The following is a 21888-nucleotide window of genomic DNA, read 5'->3' as shown; positions in this document are numbered from 1 at the left end:
CTGAACAGGGGCCTTGTTGTGGGGTTGGGAAGATCGGAAGGGGTAGGCAGGGAAGAGGGAAGGAAGCCGTGGCCTTAAGTTAGGTACCATCCCGGCATTTTCCTGGAGGAGAAGTGGGAAACCACGGAAAACCACTTCAAGGATGGCTGAGGAGGGAATCGAACCCATTTCTACTCGGTTGACCTCCCGAGGCTGAGTGGGCCCCGTTCCAGCCCTCGTACCACTTTTCAAATTTCGTGGCAGAGCCGAGAATCGAACCCGGGCCTCCGGGGGTGGCAGCTAATCACGCTAACCACTACACCATAGAGGCGGACACCAATCATTAACCAGAACCAAATCTTGGATTTCTGGTCTGTTGATAAGTGTAGGTCCAATGGCGTGCTAGTGGTTGGGAACACGTCGAAGGGAGCGGTCGGCCGACCCCAGAGGGGAAACCGGAGCCATCGCCCCAGCTGTCTAAAATACAGGGAGGATTCTATGTCGGTTTGTTTAAAAGTAGGTCGTTGACCCTTGCTGTGCGGGTTGTCTACCACACAGGCGCTACCCCTATTTTTAATTCGACCCTTTAAAAATTTCTCTTACTCACATCGTATTTCTTACGAATCATTTTACTGGACATTGTCGTTATTTACAATTCCTTACTTCATATTTTCTCATCCGCCATATTTCGGATATTTGCTTCTAAGTTGCTGAAGCCATCCATGTCGCCGCCATGACATCTTCTACTCATCTGTTCCTATTGGCTGCTCTGCACCTCTCACTTCCTTGGTACTATATCCCTGAAAGTTATATTCTTTTACTGTTCAGTAAAAATTCCCCGCCCTATCGGGAATCGAACTCCAGCGTTCAGCATCCATACTCCAGTGCGTTACCCCAAGACCATACATCACTGTCGGATGTCGGCATTGAGATACTGGGTAATGAAGTTCTAAAGATAAGGGAGCTAAAAAGTTCCATTCACTCGAGTGTAAGTACCATGAATTTGATTCAGTAGGCGCAATGTAGTAAAAATATATACGTAATGAATTTTTCTTCATTCTTAATCAGTTTACCCTCAAGGGTTGGCTTTTCCCTCCGACTCAGCGACGGGACCCACCCCTACCGCCTCAAGGGCAGTGTCCTGGAGCGTGAGACATTGGGTCGGGGGATACAACTGAGGAGAATGGCCAGTACCTCGCCCAGGCGGCCTCAGGGGCCTTGTGAGGGATGGAAGATTGGAAGGGATAGGCAAGGGAAGGAAGTGGCCGTGGCCTTAAGTTAGGTATCATCCCGGCACTTGCCTGGAGGAGAAATGGGAAACCACTGAAAACCACTTCAAGGACGGCTGAGGAGGGAATCGAACCCCCTCTACTCAGTTGACCTCCCGAGGCTGAGTGGACCCCATTCCAGACCTCGTACCACTTTTCAAATTTCGTGGCAGAGCCGGGAATCGAACCCGGGCCTCCGGGGGTGGCAGCTAATCACACTAACCACTACACCACAGAGGCGGACGTCCTGTAAATTACCAATTTATTCTTCTTTCATTCGGCAACGACTCATGAAACATTTCCTTGCGAAGCAAAAGAGTAAAAGACGATTAGAGTCTACATAGTCTTCATGAAATTGTAAACATTTGTTTTTGTTTGTATCACTCCCAGGTAGGAACTGCTCGAATTCAAGTAAGAATTTGTAAGATGTGCCAAAACGCGGAACCAAATAATTAACATTTTTATCTATGACTGCAAAGAATGGACACCTGTACCTTTGTTCAACTGAATCAAACGGCTTTGCTAAATTATCATCAGAATTATCATATTGTTTGGGTCTTTCACCTTCTAGGCAGAGTGAGTGAATGAACTTCTGTAACTTCAATAGTCGTTCACATATCTCGTCATGCACCCTTCTTTTTATACTGTTCGAAATGAATTCTCGATTGATCGTACAACATGGTTCGTGATTGTGAGACTCACATAACAAATTAAGGTATAGCCCCAGCATTTGGCTGGTGTGAAAATGGGAAACCACGGTAAAATATCTTCGACAGTGGGATTCAAACTTGCTCTCAGATCTGTTTAAGTTTCTAAAATTAGTGATGACAAATTCCTTAACAACTTCAACAGCTGAGATGTTTTTCTCAGGACTTAGGGCTTATTTCTGTGCATCTACAGGACAGCACAGATAAAATTCATTGAGCCTTCTGAAATCCGTAACTAATATCATCACAATTGAATGAGGGACATTTCATTTTCCAATACATGCGCTCGGTATTTTCTCACTTGTCCAATCCGGCTGTCCTCAGTTATTATCTTCTTTTCAATTAATGTCGTCTTTCTTAACTGTATTCTTATTTTCTTTCTTAATTTCTCCGTATGTATGCGAGCACTAATCCCGAAATCTGGACACTCTTTCCTTTGAGGAAAAATTCCAAGTTGTTCAAATGTGTAACTTTCTGGCTTCGAAAAATTTCGAAATATGGAGGCAATTTTAATGAAGATGCATACCTCCGCTTCGGCATAATTGTAAACGGTAAACCGTATCAAAGAACAGATAGCACAATCGACGATCAATTTGGTGTGATCTATAACTTTAGTCCTTCGACTTTTTGGCTTCATTTCTTGATTTTAAGTTAATTTTGTACTTTTTACACATATATGTTATCATTTGTCACACTTATAGGAAAGATACGGTATAATCATTAAATTCCGCACGCACATTGACACGAGCAGTGGCCATACGTTAGGTAAATTTTATGATTCCAGCTGCAACATAAGTATTCGAAAAGCAAAGTAATGTGTGAAAACTGTGCCCAAAACTTGATCTAACCCATATTAATATAGGAGATAAGAGAAAATGTCATAAGACTAACCTTGTAGAACACTGAAAATGGCGTCTTATGGCGAAATTCGTTTGTCGATATGTCGTACGATTTAAAAGCAATAAATCTCGAATTGAAGGTCTGCACTTATAAACGACCCATGCTTATTCATATAAAAAGTTGTAGGGGTTCCACTGTCTGTAATTTCGGATTTTTTCTTTTTTTCCAGATATTTATCCATTTTAGTTCAACTCAAGACCGTATCAGTGATTTTTAGCTTTCGTGTCTGTCTGTCCATCTGTTTCACCATCACGGCAAAACGACTGGATTGATCTAGGCCAAGCTTCATATTTAGAGTATACATGCATGCATGTGATTTAAGAATCACTGAACAGACTGTGGGTTTATAGGAAAACCAGAACAGGTATTTTCAATTTTCTCTTATACTATTGACTGTCTGTAAAATCCGTAGACTATACGTAAAGCTTCCCTTCATTTTAAACAACTTTTGTTATGTACATAATTTCGCTTACTCTTCAAATGACAGAAAATGACTACCTAAATAGGTATTTTCTGCTGGTTTCAGGTAGACTGACAACAAACCTACCGGTTACCATGGCAATGTCTCTGGCTGCTTGCCTGCAGGCAAGTGACATAATGCCATTTTTGTCATGATTCCTGTAAACTCGTAGTTTTTCCTTGGGTAGAAGGCGAGAGAGACGTCAAGCTGCCATTCTGCAGGATATTTGCGGAATACCGTTGGAGGTTACAATTGTCTTCGAATAGCACTAAGGGTGGCTGTTGATATTTCAACAGACCCGCGAAGTGCAGAGCATTAGTTCACATCATAATCTACATTTAACATTTATATATTACATTTATATTTAACAGAATAAACAGTGCCATTTTACAGCACATTCTCATGGATCAGGCAGGCTTCAGACCAAGTCACAGCTGTTGTGATCAAGTTTTGGCACTTACATTCATAAAAATGGGGTTTCAAAGAAAACCGAAAACATCTGTTGCTTTTGTTGATCTCACTGCTGCATTTGATACCGTGTGGACGGAAGGTATGGTCTATAAACTTCTCCGGGCCATATCATACAGAAAGATAGCAAGACTTATTAACAATATACTGAGTGATAGGAGACTTCAGGTTATCATCGGGAACAATGTGAGCGAGGAGAGGAAGCTTAAAAATGGTTTGCATCAAGGTTCAGTCCTATCGTCACTCCTGTTCAGCTTATATATATCTGATCTTCCTGAAGTTACATCCCGGAAATTTTTCTACGCTGACGATATAGCATTAGCTGTGCAACACAAAGAACTGGAGAAAAATGAAGAGATGTTGACAAGGGATTTGCCCATTTTGGAAACCTACTTCAGGAACCCATCTATTGCCATTTCTTGATGGATGCAGTACTTTTGTATCTGTCTCTTGGCACAGGCCAGAGCAAAGTGTAGCTTCCAATGAAGTCCCAGTCTCATCCATGGCTGTGACCATATGGAAGCTGCTGGGGTACGGATGGTACTGAGTAATGACATTCGGAGCACAAATAGTGTCTGAGTGTTATGACAGGTGTTGCTCATAGGGTCAGTTGTGCTGCAATGGCACATTCTGGTCCAGTGAGGAAAGCAATGGCAAACTACCTCACTCCTCATCTTGCCTAGTACGCTTCATTTGGGCTCTGCCATTGGTTTTTGCGGTTTCCCTATAACTGCATAGCCTTTGGTGGTGCTATTTGAGGATCCAACCAGCCTCTGCGCTGATGACCTAACAGACAACAGACAGACTTCAGGAACTGGAGACTTAAGCTCAGCACCAATAAAACAGAGGTGTCTTGTTTCCACTGAAAGAATCACTTAGCAAATACTAAACTGAACGTTTCTGCAGCAGGATACTTCACCACAACTGGAACCCAAAATATCTTGGAGTAACCTTAGATTGAACACTATCCTACAAACAACATCTGCTGAACTCTGCACAGAAACTGAAAATGCATAACATCATTCGTAAGCTTTGTGGATCTACCTGGGGTTCTTCAGCAAGTGTTTTATGGTCTTCAGCTTTAGGCTTGGTGTATTCAAGTGTTGAGTACTGTGCTCCAGTGTGGATGAACAATCATCACACAAGACTTATTGATACTCAGTTGAATTCCACTATGCGCATAATAGCTGGCACAATTCGATCTACGCCAGCTCACTGGCTCCCGCTTTTATCTAGAACAATGCCATATGATTTACGCAGATTCAGCGCTCTCATCGAGGAATTCAATAAAATCTTAAGGAACCCCGATCTACCTGTACATGAAGATTTACGAACTATCAACCAAAATAGATTACGTTCACGCCATCCAACTTTACATAATGCCTTAGACATGGTTGCTATACAACCCAACTATAGAATGGAAAAGACGGTGGGAAGCAGCAACAGAGATGCACCTGCACAGTATGTTCTCGAATGCCGAACTTCCAACTGGATTCCAGCTACCACGTGAAACATGGACTGCTCTGAAAATAATAATAAAAGGCCATGGCAGGTGCAGAGATGTGTTGTTCAAATGGAACAAGTTGCCGAAACCCGCGTGTGACTGCGGAACTGCACGACAAACCATACGCCATATTGCCAGAGAGTGTGAAACACGGGCATACACAGGCAGCAAAGTTGACTTTCTGATGGCAACTCCAGAAGCAACTCAGTGAATCAATGATCTTGACATTCAATTGTAAGGAGACTTTTCTTGTTCATTGTCTTCCTGTTAAGTAAATATCTGTATTCAACTTGATTATATGAGCCATACGCTAAATAAATGAATCACACCATAAGGTGTTTTCTGGCATGTGCTATAATTTTTACTGTATTTCTCTTCTACTTCTATTTTCTGCTTTAATTGCGTGTCTCTGCTTTGCCTCTTTAAGCTTACGTAATAATACCGGAAGTCATCTTCTTATCTATTTGCCTAATGCTCCTTGCTCCTAAATTTCTCCTCTGTTACCGCTTTCTTAAATCCATAACAATTTAGTGAGGGACATTGAATTCTTCCAATACATCTACTTGCTATTGTCCTATCCTGCTGTCCTCAGTTATTATCCTATTTTCAGTCAATTTCGACTTTCTTAACTATTATTTTCTTCCTTAATTTCTCTGTAGGTATGCGAGTGCTAATCCCGAAACCTGGACACTCTTCACTATAAGGAAAAATTCCAAGCTGTTCAAATGTGTAACTTTTGGCCCTAGATAATATCTAAATATGGAGGCAGTTTTAATGACGGTGCAGATCTTCATTTTGGATTAATTGGCAGCTAAACAGTATGTCGTACCGGTATTACAAAACAGATAGCACATTCGTTGTTCAGTTTGGAGAGATCTAAAACATTGGTCCTATGACTTTTTGTCATATCTCGATCCCTTGTACGTTAGATAGAGCTGCATTATAGGAAATATAGAATCATCAAATTCAGCACGCACATCGACACGAGCAGTGGCCACATGTTAACCAAATTTTATGATTCCAGCTGCCACATAAGTACACGAAAAATAAAGTAATGTGTGAAAACTGTACCCAGTTTCACCATATTCAATGTTTCTAACTCAATCTAACCCATAAACACAGGAGATATGAGAAAAATATAAAATACCAACCCTGTAGAACACTAAAAAGGGCATCTGATTGTACAATCTGTTTGTCAATATGACAGCCGTTTAAAAGCAGTTAAATCTCGAAATGAAGGTTTGCACTATAAACATTACTATGCTTATCTATATAAACAAAGTTGTAAGGAGTCCACTCTTTGTAATTTCGTTTGTTTTGCCAATTTTTCAGATATTTATCCGATTTAGGTCAACTCGAAACTGTATCAGTGGTTTTTAGCTTTTGTGTCTGTTTGTCTGTCTGTCCTGGCATCACAGTGAAACGGCTGGATAGATCTTGGCCAAACTTCATATTTAGAATACACTCATCCAGGAGCAGGTTTAAAAACCAGTGAATAGACTGAGGGTTAACAGGAAAACCAGAACATTTTTTTTTTTCAATATTCTCTTATACTATTGCCAACGGCCGTAGCTGTGTTGAAACAGCGGATCCCGTGAGATCTCCGAAGTTAAGCAACATTGGGCGTGGTCAGGAGTTGGATGGGTTGCCACCCGCTGTTGGTGGGGGTAAGGGAATGAAGGAGCGGAAAGAAACTGGCCACTCTACCGCACGTAAACTCCAGCTCAGGAACACCTCTGCAGAGGTTTGGACCTGCCTTTGGGCAGTATAACCCTTACCGTACCTTATACTATTGATTTTCTGTAAATTCCGTAGACTATATGTGAAACACCACTTCATTTTAAATAACTTTTGTTATGTACATAATTTCGCTTACTCTTCAAAATGATGGAGAAAATTACTATTTTCTGTGGGTTTCCTGCTCTGCGTTGGATGATGGACATCCTCACAGACCAACAATGAACTTACCAGTTACCATGACAACATCTCTGGCTGCTTGCCAACAGTGAATAACATAATGCCAGTTTCATCATAATCCCTGCAAACTTGTGGGTATTCCTTGGGTAGAAGGCGAGAGAGATGTCAAGCTGCCATTCTGCAGGTTATTTGTGGAATACCATAGGAGGTTGCAATCGTCTTCGAATAACACTAAGGGCAGCTGTTAATACATGGGTTGATTTTTTAATAGTGGTAACTAATTCTTATTTTGATACATAGCATACCTACAATGTTAAGCGTTTTGCAGGCCTTTGAAGTAATCACCACCGTTGTGTAGCACTCGTGCCCAGCAATGTAAAAGCCGTTGAATGCCGCTGCTCTGGATGTTGCGGATGGAGCAGTCGGTGGCCTGGAGAATGTCATCCACTGTGCAGAAGCAGACCCCTCAGAGTGGTGCTTTCATTTTAGGGGTGGGATCGTAGTCGGAGGGGCTAAGATATGGAGAATAAGGGGGATGGTAAAGCACTTCCCAGCCCCAGCGACTGAACAACTCAGTCACAGCTCCTGCTGCATGCAGCCTTGCACTGTCATGCAGAAAGATGGGTGGGTTATTCAGGAAGTATACTCGTTTACTTCTTAGAGCTGCTACCTGGTTCATTTGCAAAAATGCACAGTAATACTCCACATTAATGGTACGTCCTCTGGGAATGGTGTGTTTTATATTAACACCATCCCATTCATAGACAATGATCAAGCATGGCCTTCACATTGGTTCCGGTCGGCCGAACCGTTACTTTTCGCGGTGATCTGTGATGACGCCAGTCATTTAATTCGTGTTTCAGCTGTGGTTCATAAGCTCTGTCCCAGGTCTCGGCAATAATGATTATCCACTGTAAGAAGGCCTCACCTTCGCGTTCATAGCACTCCAAGTGCGTACGAGCTGCATCATATCGCAGCCATTTTTATGTTCGGTCAAATCATGTGGAACCAATTTGGAGGCAATTTTCCGCATTCTCAGCCGCTTCTCTTCTTCAGGATTTGCAACACAGTCGAAGGCGCCAGCCCTGTATCATTGGCCAATTCAGGAATTGTGGTGTTCCGATCTTCCAGCACTAACGCGTTCATATTCTGCACATCATCATCACTTACTGCAGGATAACCAGGCCATGGCATGTCTGTCACATTTTGTCGTCCTCTAGCGCACTCAATTTTCAACCAGCTCCTCTGATCTTGCTTTGAAATCGTTACAGCTGTACGCCACGAGCCTGCGCTCATAACTGCATTTTTGTTTTTGTCGCTGCCACAGTGCATGGTGTGTGGACGGCGAGTTAATTTACGCTGAGGAAGGGTGCGAATCTAAGCTACCTCAGGTATACATTATATTGCCTGGCTACGTTTCACAGCATTTTTACAGCATAGTTACCACTATTAAAAAATCAACCCATGTATTTCAACAGTACCACAGAGTGTTTCTTGGATAGCGCTAAGAGACATGCAATTTAATATAATCTTACTCACTGCATGTACAGTTATTTATGCATAAATCCGTATACAAGGTAGAATATCAGGCACATTTGCTACTTTCCATATATATTTTGTGAATCTGTTTGTCACTAATCCGTTTCCTTTCCATTATTTCTAGATATATTTAAGTTGATTTGATCCTGTCCTGGTATTCCAGGTCTTATACTGAACACAATAGCTTTCCTGGTTCTGAATGGCTCTCATCCAAATGATAATTTTTCCATATACTTGCGTGCTCTAGCTGTGTCTGATAATGGAGCTCTGATCTTTAATTATGGCGTGGGTTTATTGCGAGCACACATTCCTCAAGTTGGAAGATGGTACTTGGTGAGTAGAACATTTTAATATTATTACAAAATTTCTCATCCTTTCTGTTCTTTTAATAACACAAAGAGGACATAAGCTGTATTACATTTTCTTGAATAATATTTCTTGTTTGCAGGATTATTGGTGGTTATGTGACATGCATAAAGTAACAGTAGATCTATTCTTCTTCACATCAGCATGGTTAATCGTGACTCTGACTTGGGAACGCCTCCTCGTGGTACGATGTCCATTTGGTGGAATGTTTCACAGCACAACAGGATCAGCCTGTTTTAGGGTGGTGTTTCTAGTAGTTGTCTTGCTGCTCTTTACTCTCTCAAAAATCAAGTTTTCAGGTGATTTTCTTCAGAAGTTTGTCATCAATCAGAATCAGATGTCCTTTTATTGAAGTGTTAAAATGTTTGATTTTAATTGGGTTCAGTTTCATTTAACTATTTTATTTTTAAACTTGGGATATTGTGGTGAACAGCTCTATGAGCTTAATAAGGGTGTTGGTTCTGTCTGATGACCAAATTTACTGTGATGTACCTAGCTGAGTGGTTCAGATGGTGGAGCACTGGTCTTGTGAGCCTGAGTTAGTGGGTTCAATCTCCACTCAGTCTGACATTGTTAAATGTACCCAAATATGCCAGCCTTGTGTGGATAAATTCACCAGCATATAGAAGAATCCCCACACCACCTCAGCATTTCTAAAAACCATAAAAGTAGTCAGTGGGAATAAAACCAATAAATTACTGTTGTGTATGTTCTTGTGTGTCAGCATTTGTTCCACCTGTAACCTTTAGAAAATTATAGGGAGCTGGTCACCCTGCCCACATACCAGTTTTGAAATTCTTATTTGTTGCCATCTAACAGCGAAGCAACTTCTATGGAGGAGTTAATGTTACAAACCATTATTCTCGTCATTGTTCTGTACTGAAAACAGCTATGTCACTAAGTTTACACAAGGAGTATTTTATTACACCACCTATTCAATACAATCCACTGTTGCCTGGTTAAAGGAACATAGAAACTACCAGATTTTAAGGTACATGTTTCACCCCTCTTTTACTAGGCATCATCATCATTATTCAATCCTAAAACAAATTTTGGTCTGAGGACCTTATCAAACCTTATCAGACCAAAATTGGGTTTAGGATTGAATAAGGCTGACGATGCCCAGTAAAAGAGGGGCGAAACATGTACCTTAAAATCTGGTAGTTTCTATGTTCACTTAACCATGCAACAGTGGATTGTATTGAATAGGTGGTGTAATAAAATACTCCTTGTGTAAGCTTGGAGTTAATGTTGATGGGTAGATGCAGAATGCACCACCAGAGAAACCAAGGAAGACTGGATAGGAAAGATGAAAGCAAGGAGCTTAGCACATATAAGTGGAATTCAATGTCAGGTTCAGGCACAGGACCCATGATTGCCAACCCAGCTTCTCAAGATATGAGCCCCTGAGTTACCTTTTATAGTCACTTCCCATGACAAAGGAATACTATTGATACACTATATTCTATGACCATTCCACAGTGAAATTGCACCCAAAGGAAACTAAGTGGCATTCACTGATTTATAACATGGGTCCAACAGTAGGATAATACAAAGAAGAAGATAATGACTTGGCATTATAGTACTGACAATTTGACTTTGTAATGTTACATAGGTCAGAAAGAGAAATATTTTAAATACCAATTTGAATGAGATTTTCTGCCTATTTTTCTGATATTTTTCTATTCGTGTTTTCTGTTTGTTTATAATTTCTCTCCAGGTTTTTCTCATATAATTTTACTTTCTGTATGTACATGTAAAGCCACCTCTGTGGTGTAGGGGTAGAGTGCCTGCCTCTTACCCGGAGGCCCTGGGTTCGATTCCCAGCCAGGTCAGGGATTTTTACCTGGATCTGGGGGCTATTTCAAGGTCCACTCAGCCTATGTGATTAGAATTGAGGAGCTATTTGACAGTGAGATAGCGGCCTTGGTCTAGAAAGCCAAGAATAATGGCCAAGAGGATTTGCCGTGCTGACCACATAATACCTCATAATCTGCAGGCCTTCACTTGGTAGGCCAAGGCCCTTCAGGGCTGTAGTGCTATGAGGTTAGTTAGGGTTATGTACATGTAAAGCAACAGGAGTCCAGGATTTACAATGGCTATACAGTATGCTCAATGTAGTTCGAAAGGATGACAATATATCTGCTGATTGGAGCAAGGTGTCATTATCCCCCTGTTTAGGAAAGGAAACCACCAAAAATGCTCTAATTACTGGGGAATAATTCTCCTTTCTCATGGGCTTAAGATTCTTGAGAATATCTTAGGGAGCAGATTGCGAGTCATCTTAGAGCCAGTTAGAAGAAGAACAGTATGGCTTCAGGCCTCAAGATCCACAACAGTGTCCGTATGTTAACAGACAAATATTGGGAGAAAGGCAAAGATCTGTTCATGGATTTTCTGGATATTGAGAAGACATATGAGAGCATTTCAAGAGAGAAGATATGGGAATGCCTGAGAAAGAGGAAAGTGCCAGAGAGACTGGAGAAGTAAGTTCAGATGCTGTATGAGCACTGTACAAGCTGTGTGAGATTTAGTGACAGACATTCATCCTGGCTCCAGACCAAAAATGGAGTCCAGCAAGACAGAGCACTACCCATTATTGTTTATCACCATCATGGATGACACAATGAAGAACATCAAGAAAACCTATGGCGAACTAAATGCAATGGCTTCACTGAAGACATTATGATCTGGGGGAAAAATGAGGAAAAACTACAGCTGAGACCCAATGAATGGAAGATTAAGTTCCAGAAATTCAATCTCAAGATAAGCAAAGCCAAAACAATAGTGATGGCAATAAACAGAGAGGGACAACCAGTGAACATCATGCTAGGAAACCATCCACTGAAAAGTGTGGAAAACTTTATATACCTCAGCAGAGTAATTTCTAGAGACACAATAGCCACAAAGGAGGTGGCAAAAAGTGCAGAAGAGCTCTCACTTTTACCAAGTATGAACATTCCTCTGGAATCCCAAAGTACCTACAAAATCAAAGCTGGTGATGTTCAATTAGTACTTCATATCGATCTTAACCTATGGTATTGAAACCTGCACCTTCATGAAGGTTACAGACATCTGAGATAAAGTTCCTGAGGTCTAGAACTCATAAAACAAAACTGGACAAGTTAAGGAATGATATGGTTGGAAACAAAGCTGGTAGGAAAATGGATGGTGGGAAGACCAAGAACCCACTGATGGACAATGCAAGATGGACATTGTAGATCGGCGAAGGATACTGGTGGACGTCATTAACAGAACGTATCTCAATATAACTGAGTGGCAGAGGCTTGCCAACAGTACCCAGGAAACTGGAATTGTAAAATTATGATGGTGATGATGATGATGAATGTACATGTCAAGTCCTCAGTTTTAAAGGCTGGTTGCACTGCCAAGATATAACTGAAGAGGTGTACTAGGGAAATGAGGTGTGATTCACTGATTCACACGGTGCTATTATATGTCGATTTCTATTGTTTTCTGCATTAGGACAGAAGGTGCTTTATGTATCAATTTACTAAGCTCAGATAAATCTATATATCTAATTCCATTGCTTATGAAAAATTGTGAAAAACATACAGCACCTATCATAATGCGGAATGTCTCATTCTATTTGGTATTAACTCTAGAGGCATGCAAAATTATTAGAAACTCAAAAAATGTTTGTTCATAAATTTTCAATAATGTAAAAATTAAAGTAAATATTGAGTCAAATACCACTCACTGATTCATCACCATTGAATACACAAAGTCTCAGTCTATGCAATAAGGTCACTGGTACTAATTGTGTCAAAAAGTACAGTAACATATCAGATGTCCAAAAACATCTTCTGCTAATTCTCTTGGACAGTTTAGTTTTGCCAAAAGATGTATACCTATTTAGGGAAAAATGTGCATAATATTGCCCTGGAAGTAAATGATGCTGGGAAGAATATTTTAGGCCAAAAATACATGAGGAAAGAATATATTTAGGGAAAAACATGCTAGGGAAAATAGAGGGAAGAAATAGTTTAGGGGGAAAATGTCTGGAAATGGATTAATTATTACAGTTATCTCCCCTCAACCCCTGCAGCATCAGTAATAACTTTTGTACAAAGAACTATGCATGGTTCAGAAAGTCACTGTAGTGTGTAAGTGGTATGAGTTATAGTCTCACTTATTACCTCCAGGCTAAGAAAACTGAATTATACCAATTACATGTACACCCATATTAAAAATTCGAGTATTAACTGAGAATTTTCCTTCCTAGGTTTTGAGCAAGACAGCGTGATGGGATACCAACCATGTGAAGACACCGAAGAAATAAAAGAAACAGCAATTTATTTATACACGGCAGTTTCAATATGGTTACCATTAACTTTGGTAGTCTGCGGTAACATGAATCTGCTGTTCCAAATACGTAAATCAGTTTATAATCGCTCTAAACTCTTAGGTTCGTAAAGCTATTTATATTTTTAGCCAATCCATACGCACAGCTTTATTCAGTATTTCTACTCTAATTTAGCCTTTAAATCTTCAGTATGAAATGTCTTCTGCTATTCTTCCTGTACATTCAAACTAGCACTTATCTCTCTTAATCGAGTGTCTGTTACACACAGATTTTTCTCTTCATCGCAGAGATGGGAAAGACACACAATGAGTAATATAGGTAGTGATAATTAATTTTTACTTGTAATTTATTTTTATACAGAAGTACATGAGTACCATCGTGATGATCCAATACAGAGAAATTAGGTATATGGAATTAATAGGCAAGGACAATGAAATTACATAACAGAATGATATAACTGTAATAATATCAATGAAAGCACCAAAGCTACAATGCTGTGTCTCAAGGTATACACCAAATCATTTATAAATATTGCTTTTGAATTTAGATAAAGATGGATCTTGTATATTTACAGCCATAATCACTATTTACTAACAGAAAATATTACTACTATACTTGTTAGAGCAGAGGTGCTCACCCTGAGCATTCCATCCCGTGGGCGCCCAGCACTGAGCGATGAGCGAATGTTATTCAACCACAGTGACGTGGCTATGTCACAGGCCATGAAGTCGCTCTCAATCACTTGAAATGAAGGCAGAAAATAATGAAAGAAAGAGGGCAGAAATCCACATCATTTTCAATTTATGTCATTGGAGTTTATGTATTTTGACCGGATACAATAAAGAGTTAGGCCTACAACTTCAAACATGCTGGACTGAGTGACTCAGATGGTTGGCCTTCTGACCCCTATGTGGCAGGTTCGATCCTGGCTCAGTCCGATGGTATTTGAAGGTGCTCAAATACATCAGCCCTGTGTTGGTAGATTTATTGCACGTAAAAGAACTCCTGCAGGACTAAATTCCGGCACCTTGGCATATCTATCTGAAAAGCAGTTAGTGGGATATAAAGCAAATAACATTATCTATATATTTAAGAAAATTATGAAAAATAAAGTCAGTAAGTCCGGCCATTCTATCCGGTCGATTTCCTTCATTTTTTAACTGAAAGGTATTCATGCACAGATTTGTCTCTTTGAAGCAATCATATCTTTGGTTCTAATTGAGGTACAGAGTTTGTTTTGGCCTAAGAGCACTCAGTGGATCAAGCTCTTTCATTTCAGCTCTTAACTATTCAAATTGGTTGATTCTGAGGAAAGTTATGAGTGCACATTCAATTTGATGTCTCATTTCTAAAAAAAAAAATTCTCATCGAAGCAATCATATCTTTCGTTCTAATTGAGGTACACAGTTCGTTTTGGTCTAAAAACACTCAGTGGATCAAGCGCTTTCTTTTGAGGTAATAACTACTTAAATTGGTAGATTGTGAGAAAAGTTATGAGTACATTTGTCTTCACGATGAAGATCTCTGAAGGACTTTTTAACAGTTCGGCGCGTAGTGTTGTTCCAAGGAACGTTTAATTCAATTTCTTTGTGTGATGTATTTTCAAGTGTTTTGTTGACATAATATTACATTCTATTACCACAGCAGATCATGTACTTTATTTCATTAACTCAAAACTTTCCAAATACACCCGTGAGGATAGTGACGAACAACACCATACTTTGTACATTGCGGGCGGAGCCAGCAGGAAACTGCTAGTTATTATTAACTTCAAATATTTTTATAATGTACGTAATGAATTACAATTTACACTATTACATTTTAAGAGGTGCTTTAGAAACAGTTTTAATATAATACAGAGTTCAAGTGGATAAGCTGCAGCTTGTGATTGTTTGAGTTTAAATTATCTGATAAACTCACCAACAATCCAATCATGCTTACCGGGAATAAAATCAGTGAGGTTATTTATTTGTAAACATACTGTATATCTGTCTGATAGATACATTTACATTATTGTTGTACTTCAATCTTGGATAGTAAATATCTATGTCCTCACTCATGATGAAACTCATTCTCGCCATTTAGAGGCTAGCTATTATCACCGGACATCTGTTAAATTTTAAATACTATTTTCAGACATTCACTAAACAGGGAAAGACACACAACACTACAAAACTGTGCAAAATCATTGTTGCATTATGTAATTATATTACTTTTTGCTTAATGTATAACAGGAGTTTTACTTTGGTTAAATGGAAATACCGTCATTCCCATCCAAGGAATTGTAAATCATAGCTTGTATGCTTAAACCCTGTACCTTTATAGAGTGTAACACAAAAAATATAATGTACAAGTTTTCTTTGAATGAATAAATATCAGAAAATAAAACTGATAGTTCATATTGAGCACAGTATAAATCAAACTGGAATATCTCGAAAAGGTCAGTTTTTTTTTTTTGTTTTGTTGGAATTATAAAGTGTTATTTTAAATAATGTACCCCAATCAGCACTTCGATGGGTAGTGGAGGAGAGCATCGTAATCACAATCGAACATCAATGCTCCCACACTTCCCTGCAAAGTGTATTCGCTCTCTCGCTTCACTGTGACATGGCTTGCAACGTAAGCTGCCCGCATTTACGTCAAGCCAGCCCAGCTACACTGGGCTAGCCTCAGCGGATGCCTAGCTGAGCACCTCTGTGTTAGAGTATTAAGACTGCAGTGAATTTTTGTTTGCTCTGTTTGTTCCATTGTTAAGATTTTGGCAGTTGATATTACAGAGGGGTGGCTTCTGTGTAAGTGTCATTGGGATCTAGCCTCTCTAGATATTACTAACACTATCTTATCTGTCTTGTAATTGTATATTATGTCAGTATTCTGTATGATCACTTTACACAGTCAGACATGCATTATTATTAGTCTACTTTAAACAACAGTGCACTCTGGGGCCAGCTTGAAGGACCCCTGGAGTTAGAACTGTTTTCTCATAAGGAGTTAATGTCTGCCAAGCAGGATGCAGTTGTGCTTCATTCTGTTGACATACTACAGGCAGTAACCAGCCAATGTTCCATGCATAACGGTACTGAGTTCCCGAATGCTTGGCCCAGCACAAAGCCATAAATGTTGTATGATTGATAGTGGATATCCATATGTATTAGTGGAATACTGTAGTAGTATTTTAATGTAAAAAAAATAACACTAATATGCAGTGAAGAAATAATGTGATGATGGCAAAATTCTGTTCACAATCACTTTTGAAAAGAAGAGACTACTAACAAAAAAGAGTGCAACTGGACTAAACAAAAGAGTGACTGAATGGGTTGCTATATTTCTAGAAAATAGAACTCAGAGAATTAGAGTAGGCGAATGTTTATCTGACCCTGTAATAATTAAGAGAGGAATTCCTCAAGGCAGTATTATTGGACCTTTATGTTTTCTTATATATATATCAATGATATGTGTAAAGAAGTGGAATCAGAGATAAGGCTGTTTGCAGATGATGTCATTCTGTACAGAGTAATAAATAAGTTACAATATTGTGAGCGGCTGCAGGATGACCTCGATAGTGTTTTGAGATGGACGGTGGGCAATGGTATGATGATAAACGGGGTTAAAAGTCAGGTTGTGAGTATCACAAATAGGAAAAGTCCTCTCAGTTTTTATTACTGCATTGATGGGGTGAAAGTTCCTTTTGGGGAACATTGTAAGTACCTAGGTGTTAATATAAGGAAAGATCTTCTTCATTGGGGTAATCACATAAATATGATTGTAAATAAAGGGTACAGATCACTGCACGTGGTTATGAGGTTATTTAGGTGGTGTACTAAGAATGAAAAGGAGAGGGCATATAAGTCTCTGATAAGAACCCAACTAGAGTATGGTTCCAGAGTATGGGACCCTCACTAGTATTATTTGATTCAAGAACTGGATAAAATCCAAAGAAAAGTAGCTCGATTTGTTCTGGGTGATTTCCGACAAAAGAGTAGTGTTACAAAAATGTTGCAAAGTTTGGGCTGGGAAGACCTGGGAGAAAGGAGATGAGCTGCTCGACTAAGTGGAGAGATGGCGTAGAATGACATCAGTAGACTAATAATTTTGAGTAGTGTCTTTAAAAGTAGGAAAGATCACAATATGAAGATAAAGCTAGAATTCAAGAGGACAAATTGGGGCAAATATTCATTTATAGCAGGGCCTCTCAGGGTGCATGCACTGTGCACGGTGCAAAAGACGACTTCGCTTGGTTGACCAGAGTGCAGACCCCAACTCCTCGATTTGGAGCAATAGCGCTGTCTCACTCGCTGCCCCTGTCTCCCTATTCCTCATTTGCTCTGTAGCACTCCAAATCCGAGCCGAGTTGAGCCAAGCTTAGCCGAGTAGCCCAGAGACAAAGCGTTGGTCCGAGCCGAGTGGGACCAATGCACTGTGCACAGGAACTCTACGCCGCGGTTTGTACGTGTGAGATTTTGGGCGTTTGAGAGGCCCTGGTTTATAGGAAGGGGAATTAGGTATTGGAATAACTTACCAAGGGAGATGTTCAATAAATTTCCAGTTTCTTTGCAATCATTTAAGAAAAGGCTAGGAAAACAACAGATAGGGAATCTGCCACCAGGGTGACTGCCCTAAATGCAGATCAGGATTGGATTGGATTGGATTGGATTGGATTGGATTGGACTGGACTGGACTGGACTGGACTGGACTGGACTGGACTGGATTGGATTGGATTGGATTGGATTGGATTTGATTTGATTTGATTTGATTTGATTTGATTTGATTTGATTTGATTTGATTTGATTTGATTTGATTTGATTTGATTTGATTTGATTTGATTTGATTTGATTGTGTTAGGTTTCTTTTTCTTGATTCAATTAGTCAATGAGACATTCCTTTCTTAAATTTGGCATTGGAGATCAAGTTTGCTTTTATTGTCTAGCATGATGACCCAGAGTATTGGTTGGTTCAGGTCTGCCATAAATGTGTTCACTACAAGGATGAACTGAAGTGATAATGAGGCCGAGCCTTGGTAGATTTTGATGAAATGCAGAAGTTATTGATGCTACTGCAGTGGCTGGAAGATAGTTTCTAGGCAGTGCATGTGGCAGCTGCACGTGGCTGATAAGGTACTCTGGGACATTGTGTTTTTGAAGTGCTAGCTAAATTAAGTGATCTGGTAAGCAATCAAAGCCCTTCTCAGAGTGCAGGGAAACAAGATAGCCTGGCTTGCACTAATCATTGTGGTTGTCAACTAGAAGCATGGATTGCACTGGTTTTACTGCAATATTCATAAAATTCAGCTTGATAATTTCATGAACATGTTTGTCAAGAATGAACTCAATGACCCTTATCACATGTCTTATAAATCAGATTGTCTAGAAATTACCACACTTTCCTTCCTTTTGAAGATGGGTACAGAGATGCTCTGTTGCCAGTCAGTCAATACTTGTTCCTCTTTAACTACTTGGTTGAAGAATACAGGTAATTTTTACCAGTCTGCTGCATTCCACCATTGAGAGCACCACAGCTCTGCTAAGTTTATTTGAGCCCAGTAACTTTCCTTGGCTTCATTTGGTTGAAGAAATTTTTTCTTTCTATCTGCTTAATGTCACTCCAACTCATGTTACTTTTCAGTGACATTGGGATGGGTAAAAGCTAGGATTTGAAAGTGGCCATAACTCTAATTATGTAATAGTCCCAGTATTTTGTTAACATTGATGCTTTCACAGCCCATACTTGTAGAGATGATATGGGCTTTTGGGTTTATGCCATGTCAAGAAAACAAGGTGAAACTCTTTACATTTCGCAGAGAACTTTGCTTCACATCTTCACAAGAAAATCTCAACTGTTCATGAGGAAATCTTCTACAACAATGAGGGTTTGAATTTAAGAATATTTTACCCTCGAAGAATTGTAGTGGCACGCTCGTTCGTCACCAGATATCTCGCGAGCCTAGCAGCCATCAATTTTTGTAAAAGAGGCAGGCAGTGCATTGGCACTACCTGTAGCTCAATATGTCTTGGTAAGTGTTCTAGTTATCAACTGATAAGCCCAAATTGGCACACTGGGATGAAACACCGGCAACCATGAATGAGTTAGCTGGAAAATTTATAATGTCCAATAACTGACCATATATATTTGAATTATGAATTTACTCATTCAGGACAAATATTTCAGGTTCCTATGGGAATCAATATCTATATCAACATACGACCTCATTTACAGGGATACTATGGCTCCCGAGCCACCTGGTGATGAACAAGCGTACCACTATAATTCTCCAATAGTAAAATATTCTTAAATTCAAACCCTCATTATTGTAGAGGACTTCCTTGAACATATAAGAAATAAATTTTCGATACAATATATCAAGTAAATGATATTACATCAGTCTTGGGACTAGTTTCAGCCACTTAGTGGCCTTCTTCAGTCAAATAAGAATTAAACAGATTATGTTATAATTAAAACATATGTATATCAGACAAAGACAATGTTGCAGGAATAATTACAACATTCAAATATATATAATAACAAAAATTATGGTTATGATTCTCTTGTCATAATATGATGTCTTCTACAAGATGACTTAGGACCCCAGGCAAGGAAGTAAATCTAGAGATGATAGCCAGAATTAGGAATGTATAAACATACAGAAAAGAAATTAAAAAGGAGAATAATTATTTATGAGACTCGCCTCTAATGTCTGATGTAGTGGGGACATTGAGGGCCCTGGGACCGCTACGGTAGCTGTGAAGGCCCTTCATGAACTCTGAAAAGTGGTGGCAAAAGGGGCTCTGGTTAAGACGCAGCAGGTCGTTATGCTACTTAGGTTCCAAAATGGGCAAAAAATAAATAAATAAATGCAATGTAAATTTTAATCTTATACCAGTTGTTTATTATTATTTGAAGTAATTCCACATACTGGATATGAGTTGACTATGTTTGTACAGGAGATATTATAAGTAGAATTTTGTAAACAATATAAATTTATTAAGGATGAGCTGTGTGTTTAATAGAAAAAATTGTCAGCGTAAATTGTATAATATTTATTCTAGGAAAATTTTCTTCTTCTCTTGTTAATTAAAATTTAGTGCTTGACAATAATGTATTTTAGTGTACCATTTGCCACCATGGTAAATAAACACCTCATTTGCAAATAAAGACATTCTGATTTGATTTGATTTGATTTGATTTGATTTAGAACAAGCAATGACTTGCTGGAGAAAGAAGGCAGTCCATGTAAACAAAGGAGTGGATAGGGAACAAGCGAGCACTGACTTGTTGTAGGAAGGAGGCAATGTAAACAAAGGAGTAAATAAGAAGAGAAAGGGAGGGTGTAAAGAAGGGTGGGGAAGGGGCAAGGAGGGGGTGGAGTGGGAGGGGGAGAAGGAGAGAAGGGGTGTCTAAGGTGAGGCTGAAAGATGCGGAAAGAAAGACTGCTGCTGAAAAGGGAATTTAAAGAGATTATAAAAGAAAGAATTATTTTTATCTGAGACATGATTACTAAAGATAGAATGAAAAAGTGAAATATAATGTTTGATTTCTCTGAAATTTCATTTAGATTGAAGTTAGGATTGTAAAACTGCTCCAAATGGATAAAACAATTTTTCACAATATTGAGCAGGGGGCCTTTCAGTACGACTTTGAGAATTTTCATGTCTTGGTTGATATTAGTGAACTTATGGTTAATATCACCCATGTGCTGTCCCATGGCCAAAAACCTGTTATATTTCAGGGGGTTAACATGCTCTATGTATCTTGTAGGGAAGCTCCTACCTGTTTGACTGACATAAGATGCATTGCAATTATTACAATAATTGAGTTTATAAACACCTGACTTGGTGAATTTATTGTCATAATCAATAGAACTTGTATTGTGTAAAATATCTGTATTTCTGTTGCAAGTTTTGAAGGTAATTATGACGTCATGCTTTTTAAATATATTTGTGATTCAGTAGTCTTGCTTATTATTAAACAGAAAAGTAGATAACAAATTGTTTTGAGTTTTTTCTTTTGTTAAGGTGGTTGAAGGTTGGTGTTTATTTTATTTTTATTAATTATTTTCTCTATAAAGAAGCTGCTGTAGCCATTAAATTTAGCTATACTGCGAATGGTGTTTATTTCGTTTTTAAGTTCTATTTTAGACAGCGGGATGCTAAAAGCGTGATGTACCATATTATTGTATGCACATTTATGGGCATGTGGATGTATGGAATCTTGATGGATTGTGTTAGCGATTTGCGTTGGTTTTCTAAAAATCTTGTAGCTCAACGAACCAGGTTGTCTGATGATCATTAGATCTAAATAATTGAGTATTTTATCGTTCTCTGATTCTAGTGTAAACTTGATATGTGGGTCAATGTGATTAAGATTGGATAGAATGGTGATGGCATCAGTTGTACTTCCATTAATTACAGACCCAGTCCTTTATATAAAATTTCACAGTTCATCCAACATTTCCTCAA

The 21888-nt window shown here is 39.1% G+C and overlaps 1 protein-coding gene across 3 annotated transcripts in view; it reads left to right on the top strand.

Annotated features, from left to right (window-relative positions):
* The window catches only part of LOC136867332 (uncharacterized), a 78867-nt gene that overhangs the window by 46541 nt on the left and 10438 nt on the right, over positions 1–21888 (top strand). For all 3 annotated transcript variants that reach the window (XM_067144492.2, XM_067144491.2, XM_067144493.2), the window contains exons 3-5: positions 8906–9075; positions 9191–9407; positions 13355–13537. In XM_067144492.2, the coding sequence (XP_067000593.2) occupies positions 8906–9075; positions 9191–9407; positions 13355–13537 (570 nt within the window). The remainder of the gene's footprint in view (positions 1–8905; positions 9076–9190; positions 9408–13354; positions 13538–21888) is intronic.

This window comes from Anabrus simplex, chromosome 3 (assembly GCF_040414725.1).
Source record: "Anabrus simplex isolate iqAnaSimp1 chromosome 3, ASM4041472v1, whole genome shotgun sequence".
NCBI classification, from domain to species: domain Eukaryota; kingdom Metazoa; phylum Arthropoda; class Insecta; order Orthoptera; family Tettigoniidae; genus Anabrus; species Anabrus simplex.
This window is presented reverse-complemented; position numbering and strand designations above follow the sequence as displayed.